At 47.4% G+C, this 12,653-nt stretch overlaps 2 protein-coding genes across 4 annotated transcripts in view; both read right to left on the bottom strand.

The window, feature by feature from the left end:
• GAD2 (glutamate decarboxylase 2) overlaps nucleotides 1-4,158 on the bottom strand; it is a 32,218-nt gene extending 28,060 nt beyond the window's left edge. Inside the window, exons 1-4 of the mRNA XM_015853319.3 lie at nucleotides 4,011-4,158; nucleotides 3,775-3,834; nucleotides 3,509-3,667; nucleotides 2,563-2,796 (exon numbers count right to left, since the gene is read on the bottom strand). Coding sequence (XP_015708805.2) covers nucleotides 2,563-2,796; nucleotides 3,509-3,667; nucleotides 3,775-3,834; nucleotides 4,011-4,086 — 529 coding nt within the window. The 5' untranslated portion in view covers nucleotides 4,087-4,158. The remainder of the gene's footprint in view (nucleotides 1-2,562; nucleotides 2,797-3,508; nucleotides 3,668-3,774; nucleotides 3,835-4,010) is intronic.
• A 1,869-nt stretch (nucleotides 4,159-6,027) lies between these two features.
• The window catches only part of MYO3A (myosin IIIA), a 95,223-nt gene continuing 88,597 nt past the window's right edge, over nucleotides 6,028-12,653 (bottom strand). For 2 of the 3 annotated variants that reach the window (XM_015853320.3, XM_085538752.1), the window contains 4 exons: nucleotides 11,598-11,707; nucleotides 9,378-9,418; nucleotides 7,501-7,641; nucleotides 6,028-6,266 (listed from right to left, as the gene is read on the bottom strand). In XM_015853320.3, coding sequence (XP_015708806.2) covers nucleotides 6,152-6,266; nucleotides 7,501-7,641; nucleotides 9,378-9,418; nucleotides 11,598-11,707 — 407 coding nt within the window. In that variant the 3' untranslated portion in view covers nucleotides 6,028-6,151. The remainder of the gene's footprint in view (nucleotides 6,267-7,500; nucleotides 7,642-9,377; nucleotides 9,419-11,597; nucleotides 11,708-12,653) is intronic. The other variant, XM_085538751.1, reaches the window with a different exon arrangement.

Below are 12,653 nucleotides of genomic sequence, written 5' to 3'. Positions count from 1 at the left end.
TACGTGCTCCCTGCAAAGCACTGTTAAATGGCACAATTACTGATACAATTACAGAAGGGATTCAATAATTTGAATGCTGTGTGATGGGAGGAAGAGCTTTGAAAACACCTGTCCTGCCCCACAGACAACACGCTGCTACGGCCATCACAGAAAACAAAAGATGGAGCAGGGTGATTGAGGGAAGGCAGAGCCAGAGCTGAGGGAGAACTTATCTCTGCTCACCAGCAGCCCCTTATCAGGCACAGCCACGCGGTCACAGCAGCATGTGGAATTGCCCCCTCCCCACAGCGCACAAAGGCACAGCCAGGCTGTGGGGCAGAGCACAGTGTGGGGTGGGGTGCATGGAATCTAGTCTCCTTCCCCCGAAACACCCCTGGTGCTGCCTACAGCCATGCCATGCACCAGCGGAGATGCAGCTGACATGGCACCCCACAAGCATTGCCCTGGATGCGTGCTCACAGCCCTCCCACACACCCAGAGGATGGAGCGCTGTTCTCCATGGGGTGGTTGGCTCTGGAACATGCGTGTACCCCGCTGCTGTCACCAGAGACACACATGGCCACAGCACCAGGGCTCTGCACACCCCCCCGTGATGACTGTTCAGCTGGTTTTGAGATTTCAGTATCTACAGCTTGGGCTCAGCATCACAGCCAGGCTCCTCACTGACTCCCACATTCCTAACGAATTAAGGTCTGAAAGAGGAAACCCTGGAATATTTCCAGAAACCAGGAAAACTCTCGCTTTGAAGCTAAACCCAAACCAAAAAGCTGAGGAACAACAGAATCCACATTTACAGCCCCGGTGTCTCAGCGCTGCTCCGGCAGCACCCAGCCCCAGGGGACAGCTCCGTGTCACTGCTTATTTCCCCGGCCTCCCGCTCCGGGAGCTGCCGTGTGAACCGCACGGATGGGACGTGCGGCCACATCCCAGAGCTCTGCCCGCAGGAGCATCACCTCTCAGCCCCGATATCTCCGGAGCAGAAGTTGCTGCTTGCTTACTGCTTTTCTGCAGGGCACCCTCAGCACAGCGGCAAACCCACCCCCTTGGCTGACCCCAATCCCACTGCTGGGTTTTTTCCATCTAAGTGACGCTGATGCGTGAGCAAGCCACGGAAAATTGCGGCTGTGCTTACAAGCCACGCTTCGGGCAACAACAAACAGCCTGTGAGGAGCTCAGAGCCCACGTTCGCCTGTGCAGCTGTCACTGAACAAAGGGGTGACGGGGAGAGCCCCTCACAGCCCCCTCCCCCCCCCCCCCAGCCCCTACTCCTTGCAACGGATAGTAAAGCTATGCATTTGTTAGAAATCCTTCCTCTGAGGGTACGAGGCACGTTCTGCTCCAGAGAAAGGGGCTGGGTGTAAACCCCATGCATTTCAGCCCCACAAGGGTCATTCCTCTGACCAGGGGAATGCTGTTTGCATTACAACAGCAAAGAAATGCAAGGGGTTGGGGCAGCCTCCCATCTGTACAACAGGAAAGAGATAACATTGTTCTGAAGGCATGCAGAAATCAATACAAGGCAGAATGGCTATCACACCACAGGTAAACGAAAACTGCTAAATGAACTCCGTGCTTTGGTTCCACCGACCCTCAATGCATGGGGAAGGCACTGCCCATGCCCTGCACAGACCCACTGGGAACACTGGGTGCAGTCACTGCTCAGCAGGCAGCACCAATTTCACCATCCATTGCAGTGTTTCACTGATGTTCTGACAGCACCAGACAGTCCGCCACTGACACACAGCTGGGCACAGCCATCACTAACCCACAGCATCACAAAGAGCCCCAATCTCTGCTGGGATCAGGCTGCTCCTACAAGTCGACCAAACCGCGCTCAGTCTCCCCGCAGCCACCATTCACACATCGACCTTTGTCTCTACCAGCAATTGGTGCACACTTATTTTTAAGCAATTTCTCAGCAATTCAAATTCCTCCCAAGAGCTCCATGCACTCTGTATTACCTCCCATCTCAGCCCTAATAACCGCCGTGCTTTTTGTCTGTGTTTATGGTGGCCCGAGAGCATGGCCAGACAGTGGGACACAGCTTCCCAGCAGGAATAACAACAAGGGCCATTCATGTAATTTAAGCTTTGTATTCCTTAACCCTAAGGTAAAAATAAATGAACAAATAAAAATAAAATAAAATAAAATAAAATAATAATTAAGAAATTCTGTGGAGGGTTCTGCCACATTCATGATTTTAAGTCCTTACACAGGTGAGAGGACCAAAGTGGCAAATGGCCACCCAGAGCCCCGTGGACTCCAATCCATATTTGCTGGACTAAGGTTGCTCCACGGGAAGGTCCCTGCACTGCTGCCCTGATCCAGGGGAGGTAAGGCACAGGCCTGGCCCCCCACTGGGCAAAATGGAGAGGGAGAAAGGAGGGGGAAATCTGGGGATTCATTTAAACAAGAAGGGGTGTGCGATGCTGCACAGACAGCCCCAGGGCTAGAAACAGTCCCTGCTCTGAAACTGCCTGAAAATAGCAGAGCTCTGGGGTTGCTTCAATTTATAACACTCGAGGACACAACGAAACACCACTTTCGTCAGCGCAGCCGTACCTGTCTTAATGGCATATTTGAGCGTGGTCCTGCAGTTCAGGAGGATTTCTTCCAAGGTCTGTGGCTGCTCTGCCAGCTCCCAGTTGTATTCCTGCAGCAGCTCGTTGGGGTAGTGGAAATCGATCACTTTTGTTGATCTGTCGAAACTTTTCACCACGTATTGCAGCAGAATGTCCACCACGTCCTGCAGGAAGGACAGCGTCGCCGCCTCCCCATCGCACGCCGGCAGCAGGTCTGGGGATGAAGGGGGAAAGTTAACACTGCAGCTGGACTGCACGGACCCCGGGCTGCTCCTTTTGTGGTTGGCAGGTCTCTTTGCTGTGTTCAGTATAAATATTTTACTTTCATTTATTAAGGAATTTGGACCGTGTTTCAAGGCATGTGCTGAGGGTCGTGCTCAGGTTTTCATTTCCCATCTAAAACAGCGGTTTTTGCTCCCAGGATATTTCAGATCAATTTCTGAAACAGCGAGAGACGGCAGGTGAATGGGGAAAAAACGGAAAACGAATCTCGGGAAAAAACGGGCAGTTGGTAAACAGGAAGATAGCGGCCACACGCAGCCCCCGCCCCGCCATCAGTGTGCGATGGAGCCCCGTCCCCGCAGCCCCCAGCTCGCTGGCAGCACAGTGCTGCGCTCCGGGCAGTGCCGCGGCCGCGCTGTCCCTCAGCAGTGCGGGGCGGGGGGGCTCTGCTGAAGGGCGAAGTCACTATGAGCTCAAGGAGGGTCCCTCCTTCCCGCAACCCACCACCACCCCCTCGGGGTCCGCAGCGGGAAGGTCGCTCCTCCTCACAACGAGCGACTCTCAGGCTCCAGAGCGGCGGGTTTTCATTTTTATTACGATTAGGAGCCCTTTTGTTCTGCACTCCCAGCGGCTGCGGTGCGGTGCGGGGCTCGGTGCCCCGCGAAGCCGCCGTGTCCGGAGCCTCCGCCGCGGAGCGCCGTTACCTGTTGAGTGCAGGAACGCGTAGTTGACGTCTGCTCTCCGGCAGCCGCAGGGCTTCTTGTCGCAGGTACAGGTGGGGCAGGACGGCCGCGGCTCCGCTGCCCCCGGGGCTGCCCTGGCGCCGGTATCCGCGGGCTTCTCGGCGTCTCCGTAGAGCAGCGCTTGACAACGACACGGGGACGAACGCTCAGCGCCGCGGCCCCCGGACCCCTTCCCCGCCCCGAGGCTGAGCCCCCGACTCCCCGCGGGCCCGCGGCCCGGCCCTTACCGCACAGCTTGTTGCCGATGCCTCCGGTGAACTTCTGTGCCACCTGGCACCAGGCTCTGGCTGCAAGACAGAACGGAACGGGGGTCCGTGGGACGGGCGGGGGTCTCGCCCTTCCCCAGGACCCCTCCCCTCGTAGCCCCGGTCCCACCGCTCTTCGCCGCGCCGGGTCCGCCGTCGGACGCGACGGTTCCGTCGGGTCGGCTCGGGCCGGTCTCGGCCGCTCGGCGCCGCCCTACCTGTGCCGGGGCTTTCGGCGGCCGCAGAGCCCTCCTCGGCCCCGAAGGGCCAGAAGCCGGAGCCGGGGCTCGCCATGGAGAAGGCGAAGCGGACGAAGAGCTGAGAGCTGCAGCCCGAGCGGGTGTGCGCGACGGCGAGAGCGCGGCCGTGTGAGAGCGCGCGGCTGCGCCGGGTGGCGGCGAGCGGAGGGGGCGGGGGCGCCCCGGGCACGCGTGGGTGGGGGCGGCTCCGTGGGCTCCCCCGGTCTCTCCCCGCAGGCGCAGCCGCCGACCTCGACGGGACGGGACGGGTCGGGCAGTTCCTCCGGCGTTCGGGGAGGCGCTTTGGTGGGGGTGGCTACGACGATGGGGTACCCCCCGAGCGGGCACCGACGGGACGGGTTAAACGGAGAGCTCCGGTACCGAGCTGGGTGGAGAGGATGGCGATCTCACATGTTGGCTGTGTCTGGGTAGCCCCGACAGGATTACCCGGACACCTGTCCCTAGAGCGGCGGGAAGGCTTCCCCTATGCCACGACCCACGAAGCGCTGAGAAATCTCCGCCCTTCCCCGGGGCACCCCCGCGGCTGCGAGCGGGCGGCTGGGGTTTTGGGCAGCCCTTTGCTTCTCTCCCGTCGCCGCCCTAGGGAATGTCCTGCTGCTTCTCTCGAGCCGCCGTTCCGCCGCCCAGCCCCTCGGACCGCGCCGCGCTCAGCACTGCTCTCACACACCCGGGTCGCCCCCTGCCCTGCGAGCCGAGCCTGGAGGCTGTCACTGCACAGCCCGGCTCTGGCTGTGCCCCTCGGCGGGTAGGGAGCGGTGGTCCTGCTGTCCGTGTTCTGTCGGTGCTGGGAGTAACTGAGACGCAGACAGCCGCGTCCCTCTGCCTCGCGCATTGTTATTAACTTTACCGTTTTAATAACATTCGAGAAAGCAACTTTAACACAGATTTTAAAATTTAAATGATTTATCGCAAATTTTACGTCGCAGCACGTTGTAACCCTGTGCTGTGGCCCCACTGCCAGTGACAAATCGGGAGGTGATGACTCTCCTCCCCTCAGTGAGGTCTGTGTGTGTTGGGCGGGACAGAACCCCAACCTGTGCTATTGTAGCCTCTATGGAGTGCATCAGGAGCACGACCAGGCCTTCTTGCTGGCTTCCCGAAATCTGCCTCCCCTTGTAGTACAGCTGGCAACACGCAATTATGAATCCTGAAAGGAATAACGGCAATTATCCGCATAATAAGGTGAAATAAGGGCTTGTGAATAAGGAATCAGGGGAAATTTTGAACACGGTGGCTATCGCCTTTATTTCCATTTAATTTCTAGTGGAACTGATTAAGAGTGATCATTACATTTAGGCAGCAATCAACCGGAGAGCGTCTTTCTGTTCCTTTCTTGGCACCCCAGAGATTAAGATTCCTAAAAATCTAATGCAAAGCAGAACAAAGCAAAGGCGATTCAAGTGCTCCGTTAGCGATGGGGTGAGGAGAGCTGGGTCCTTCCATCCGCCGACATCTCCAATGCTACATGCAGTGCTAACCTTTATTGCTCGCCACTGGCTTACAGCAAAGTCAGTAATGAAATAAACTGCTACAGCATGCTATCAACTAATCATTTGTTTTCATTAGAGGGACGCATACCACATAGAGTTTATCCCAAAATTTAGGCATTATAAACCTAAAATAAATAGAAATCCCCCTGCGGTGTCCCTGTCATTTATTTCTTCCTGTACAACAATTTACTAGAAACAATAACTAAGGTTTTCTGGAGGTGCCTATGAGATTTTGGAGGCTTAACGAGGAAATGATGAACTAAATGGTCTATTTTAATTTGGTAAGAGTGATTAAATGCAGAGAGGAAAACAACACACACCGAGGAAGGTAATCTACATTTAGGCAGCTTAATGCTTAATAAATTTAAGATGCAGTAGTGGTACCTGAAGGAAACCTGATTTCTTATTTTCTTAAGGGTATATGCCAGGAGTGATGGCGTCCCTTTGCATCGGTGTTGGGCTGTAAACTACAGTAATTCATACTGACATGAACACACATGTTGTAAACCTGAAATGTCAGAGATTTAAAAAAAAAAAAAAAAAAAGGAAGCACGTGGTATAAAATGATAAAAAAGATGATGATGCTAATAACAACAAACGGCAGCAGGGCTAGAACTGCTGGATAAGGCGCCGGCGCTGCGAGGTCTTTCGCAGCAGCCTCCGGTAGTCATAGGGATTATCTTCTGCTCTGCTCTCTTCTAGGGGGCTCTCCGCAACCCTTGACCTAGGGATTAAGTGCAGAAGTGTTTCAGGGATTGAAATGAAAACATTTACCTCGGCAAACACAACTAATTGTCCGCTTAACTTCCAGCCTCAAGACAAAAACTGAAAGCAAACCCAACCGACTGCGCTAGGCCTCATCCACCCGTGCTGCAGAAAGCAGCGCCTCAGAACAAACGCAGCTGAGGAGATGAGTGCAGAACAACGGGTTCTTCTGCAGTGGGGTCACTACAAAGGGCACAAAGCCTCTGAGAACATGTTGTGGTACTTCTCATCCATATAAACCAGACCTCGCATAATTTCACAGCTTTCTATCCGAAGAGCGAAAGAGAGTAATTAACAGCCCTGGGAAAGCATCATTTACCAAGTGGAGCAATTCCCTGACATGATGCTTAATTCCACACCTTCACAATGCCATTCTACAACTAGCTTAGATGCTGCGTAACAAAGTGCCAACATGTAAAACAAGCAACAAGCACAGAAAGCCCTATCAACAGTTCTGTTATTATTTTGGATACGTTTTCAAATCCAGCAGTCATTTTGGCATTTTCTTTACTTTTTTAATTGGATGCTTTGCAGGTTTCTCTTATATATACGAAGATACAAAAAGAGCCATAAATATTTATAAATGTAGATGTGTTTGTATGGGCAATCTGTACCTATGCATTGGTAAGAATATGAATTTTCTTTGCCCAGCAGAGGTCCCCCTCTGTGAAGGCTGTGTGGGAAGAGCCACCCCATCCCTCAGAGCTACTCTCCTGACTGCCCGCTGCAGCAGTGCCCGCCGCAGCCATGAACGCAAACACTGCGATGGGACAGCATGAGGAGGCACTCAAGCAGGGGTCTTATCTGCAGAAGGCAGGTGGAAAATTCAGCGTACATCCACCTTATTTAAAGCTGAACTGTGTCAGGTTCTGCTTTAGCTGGATTTGATTTTAGATCAAATATTTACAGCAGGAGTCTATCTCATCTGAAACTTGAGAAGCCAAAACAGGTGGGCAGGCTGGAGATCAACCATGCTATCATTTGTCCCTCCACATGAAGATGGGAAATTTTCAGCTATCCATATTCCAAGCTAATTTAACAAGATTCCACAGATTAAATAAATAGTTTATGTCTGATTTGAAAGTGTTTTTTTGTTTTTTTGTTTGTTTTTTAATGAACATGCACATAACATATCTTTTCTCAGCAAGGATATGCAACATTTATTTCTCCTACTATGCTTTTCTATAAGTTACCTCTCAGTAGCTCTTAAAGTTGAAGTTCTGCGCTCGACTGGATGTCTCTTCCTTTTCGTGGTAGTGCTGCTGTCCTTTGAGGTGGAACCAGTAGATGAAATTTCACGGTAGTAGATATCTAAATCCAGCACCTTGCCCAGACTGTCAGTAAATAAGTAATCTAAGTTAACAATTCCATTTTCCAACAATATATTGGACGTTCAAAAGTAACACAACCAAATATCATTTCTATGTTGAGAGCCTAAAGAAAAATATATGTGAACATAAGAAATGATTCTCTGTAAGTGCTGTATGATGCGGATGCTGACAATTTTGCAATGTTGGGTACTTTCAGATGTTCATAAAGCAAACGTGTAACTAAAAAGGTCTGAGTTTACCTCCGCATTCAGTGGGGAGGCATGATTATGGTATAATTCATCTGACCCATTTAAGGCATCTTTCTTATGAAGATATGAACAATTTTCCTACAGATACCTATTTTTTTTATTTTTATTTTTTCCATCTTACTATAAGAAGAGAGTCTTATAGCAACCAGTTCTGACACTGGTGCGAATAGTGCAGATGTCTGTATGTATTTAGAATGTTAAACCGGAGTGTCATATGTACAAAAAAACCCACCCAGAATCCAAACATCCAGTTTAGAAAAGTTAGGGAAAAAATGTATCCTAAAAGAAGCTTCAGAATTCTATTCTCACGGTGATGGAAATAACTCTTGGATTTCAATTGCTGTGTTCAATTAATATAGAGTGACCACATTAAAGAAGATACTGTCATGGAACCGTTTAACTAGATTTAAGATAACTGAAGCCAAATTGAGGCTGGGTGGAAAAAAATATTATTATTGTTTATTTTTATTATTATTATTACTATTCTTCACTAAACAATATGACTATCTTATTTTCAATATTCAAATAGCAACAGAAGAGCTGTAACTTAGATCTGACATGGATGTTAAGTGAGTCCTTTAAGCAGTTGCATAATGAAGAGCAATTTAAACAGTGGTTGAATGAAGCTATATGCTGTGAGCACACATTAAGGGCATGTAATGTCATGTAACTTCATTTAGGATATATTTTTTTTGGATATAGCACTTATATTCTGCAGCCTCAGCCAAGGACAGCACTGAAAGTCCATCCATATGCTGCTCAAGTACCTTCTCTCTCTGAACACACTTCCATAGCATTACACAGTCTCCCTAGGGAGCAGCAGAAAAGCTGATGTATATAAACACAAATAATAGAGTGCTAGAATGTAAGGCAGAAGCTGTGAACCAGAGTCTAAAGCACATGTAAGAATCTCAAATACAGAAAGGCAGGGAGTATGTATTGCTTCCTTTATTTCTACAGAGATCTATCAAAACAGGTTAGTTACATGGTGAAGAAAAGATTTCTGGTTGAAATTTCAATGGCTACTCTGCTTTACCTGTTATTATTATCCTACAGTTGTATTAATATCTTACTCTTTCCATTTTTTATGATCTATTTCCAAACCGTTGAGTATTTTTAGGAGAGAATTTTAACATTGTTCATATTTTGGCTAACAAAGGACAAGTGGTTGCTCATTTGCTTTGACTGGAATTTTAAGCACCCTCAATTATTTTCTGTGTCAGAACTATCTTTGCTGTGGACCTTATCTTAACTTATTATTGTGCTTGTGTTGCCATGGTAAAGGGCCATGCTGCAGTAAAACCAAACAACTGAATTCCATAATGGATTTTTGTCGCTGAAAATTGCATATCTAACTTTGTATATGATGCCCTTCCTCTGAATCACCAAATTACTGTGCATTCTTAATACTTCATTTTCATAGTTGAAGTGCAGCTAAGAACTATTTCTCGAGTACTAAAAAGACAATAGAGAGATAATGGAAAAAATTACCTTTCTTTTCTTGGTCTCCTTTTTTCATCTTGTATTGATTTCTAAAATAAACCACAGAGTAATTAAAAAAATACTAAAAGGAAAGTTTATGCAAAGATACAATTCATCAGTATGCTTGGTGGGAAAGTGGCGTGTATTTTTTGTTAAAAGAAAATATGCAGAACTTATTTTGCTGAGTAACAGAGCAAGTGCACCAGCAAGATCTCAGCATCTTTGTGACTAAGCACGTCACTGTGAATGTGTTAGCACTGGTACTCCCAAAAATCAGTTACTATGCTGCAGGGGAAAAAGAATAACAAAAACTAAGAAACCAGTGGAAAATGACTAGAATTTATGAATTGTGCGCTGTTCAGCCGCTGAGAATCAGCGATCCTGATAGACACCTCGGCATGCAGGCAAATGAACAAGGCATATAAGTCCAAAATGATTGGCTGATTTATAAAAAAAACCCAACACCCCAAATAAACCATTAGTGACTTGCATGACCAATGGCCTACCACCGGACTTCACTTAAAGTCAACCACTTTACAGTGTCCAAGGAGATGAGTCAAAATGGAACTTGTCTCATGTCTGTAATGTGATGTGAGAGAAATACCTTCTTTTGTAGGAAGGACCATAAGGCAGAGGAAATTAAAAAACCAACAAACATGTTCTCATATTGTGTTCTTTAACTTTCAGGTCATCTGGGCTTAATAATCATTCCCCTGTGAAGAGCTGTTGGTCACTGAGATTTTTTGTAAGGCAGAAAAGCCTTGGGAGATGGGAAAGCTGACTGCCCTCTGTTATCAGAGCTCAGTGACTTGTCCAGTGTCCAAGAACAGAAGAAGTGGAATGTCCACTTCCTCAGCTTTAGTACAAACTGATAGCGACCCTTTACCTCACCAGTAAATTTTAAAGTTCTAAAGGGAAGACAGGCTTCCCTTTTTTACACTTTTTTGAAAAACACAATTAATTGAAAGCAAGATTATTTCATATCTTTGAAAACTGCTGCTAAAAATTTGTTTTAAAAGTTCCCTGCATCATCGCAGTTTCTGTTTGCACTGATGCTATGCCATTTTTCTGATACGGAGTTAACCACATAACAGATTTGTTTTCATAAAATAAAATGTTCCTGCCTGTATTGCCTCAGCTTTCTAAATAGGCATTTGCTCTAGAATTATACTGAATTATACATCTCAGACATTTTCCAATACAGAATACAGTGTCATGCCTTTCATTTCAGTCCTTTATCTCACCAATCTTGTTTTCACAAAACAAATCTTATTCTTACATACCAATTTATTTTTAAGAATATCATTTCACTTTAGAAATGCCATTGTTCCAAAGCTGTGTTATTTACAAGCCCCCATAATAAACCATAGCCGTATTTGTCTTTTTTGGTATGCCAGACACAACTCTCCCTGCAGGCCCCTGTGACACCTTCTGTTGAAAGGAGACGCAATTGCTATGGTTAGTTTATTAGCTGGGCTCTCACCGGCTGCTAAAATAGGTCACTAACATACAGGCACCTCGAGCAAATGAGTTTAATTGCTTTTCTGTTGGAAGTGCTTTCTGAGCTGCTTTTACATTTTCTCTCTTTTTGCTTACTGCCTTGCTTCCCTCCCTCCCTCCCGCCCCCCCCCCCCTCCATCCCCAGTATGTTAAAGGCACTGAAGTCAAGAATGGAAAGCAGACCTTGGTATCTGAACTTGGACCGAGGGCTATATATAGAGACACTCAAATCCATTAGTCTCCTGAGCTGTTTGTATTTGCCAATTTCTTCATAATCACAATCTGACACATTTGTAAAGGAAGTTACAGTGTGCATACTAATACAGCCTATTTTAATATTTGCTCTCTCTGCAAAATCAAGCACTAATTTAGACGCTCAAAATAGCTCTCCGAATGAACCTGCTTTTCCCCATGACTTACAAAGAATCTACAGAGAGCAGACACTTATTTTAGGTATTGAAAGTGTAAATGCTGCTTATGCCTATATTGAATGTAGATACCTTCAGATACAAAAGTAAATATTGGCCCAATTTAGGTCTCCAAGCAGAGTAACTACATCTTACTGATTTCAAATCTGATTTGAGCTTTGTCTTTTGTGGCCTGCATCCTTTCAGCAGGGCACAGCTCTCATGCTGCATCAGAAACGAACACAAGAACTAGGCAATTAGGAAGTATTTTTAGGTGGAAATTATCTGGCAATTTAAGCCCACACAAACTCGCTAAACTCACATGTATTAGAGTGTAGTAGGTGGAGTCTTCAGGGTTATTTAGTGTCTTGGGCTTCCGCGGCCTCCTTGGGGGTCTTTGCAGAGGGCGAGTCTCTTCTACTTTGGCTGCTACTGTGAAAAAAAACAGAAAATAGCAAAGCTTATTTCTTCATAGAATGGGAGACTTCTATAAAAAGAGGAGAATTTCACCAGCGAGTAAAAAAAAAAGTCCATTTAGCCACTTTTACTGCTTGCAGTCACTCAAGAAAGCAACTGTTTGGGGCAATTCTGTAACCAGACTGGAAAGCATTATGAATTTACTCATTTGAGCTCTGATGACCCACATGGACACATGCCATGTAGTGAATATCAGTCTGGAGTACCCCAGCAGTCCACCTGGCACAGGCTTCTCCTTCTGAGAAGGGCTGGAGCTGCTCACTGAGAGAGGGGCTCTGAGGGGCAGTGGCTGCTGCTGGAAGGCCACCAGCTCATGACAGGGAGCTGAGCAGTGATATTAATCACTAAGGTGCCAAACATGAGAACCAGCATTAAATCTCTTCCATCCCAAATTCAAAGGCTGGACCTCTATGCTATCATGGTGTAGGTTTTCCCCAAGGTTTCCTGCTGAGGCTGTTCTGTGTCACTGGGCAACACAGCGCGACAGTGCCCTCTGCACCCACTGCAATCTAGTCTACATTCTCTAGTTTATAGAGATCTCCTATAGACACGGAAAGAATCTTTTCATTCTAAAGCAAATGAAACCGAGAATTTACATAAAATGGAAACTGCTGTCCACTGTCTGTCTCCCAGCTCCAGTGTGGACGCTGACTCATGGACTCCAGGAGAGTCCCTGAAAGAATTCATCTCTACACACATAGTTGAAGATAGTGAGGGTGGAATAAATAGCTAGCTGTCAATGAACTACTGAAATGCATTCTGCTCATCTACTGCTTCACATGAAACAACTGACTCCATAACCCAGATGTGCTAATTACACATCATTGCATCCTAGAAGGAAGAAAATGTTTTGTTCTCTATTGGCCACCAGAAACTTTTTTACACTGTTAAAATGAAACTT

This window comes from Coturnix japonica, chromosome 2 (genome assembly GCF_054131305.1).
Source record: "Coturnix japonica strain WE chromosome 2, WE-NBRP24, whole genome shotgun sequence".
Classification (NCBI taxonomy): Eukaryota; Metazoa; Chordata; class Aves; order Galliformes; family Phasianidae; genus Coturnix; species Coturnix japonica.
This window is presented reverse-complemented; position numbering and strand designations above follow the sequence as displayed.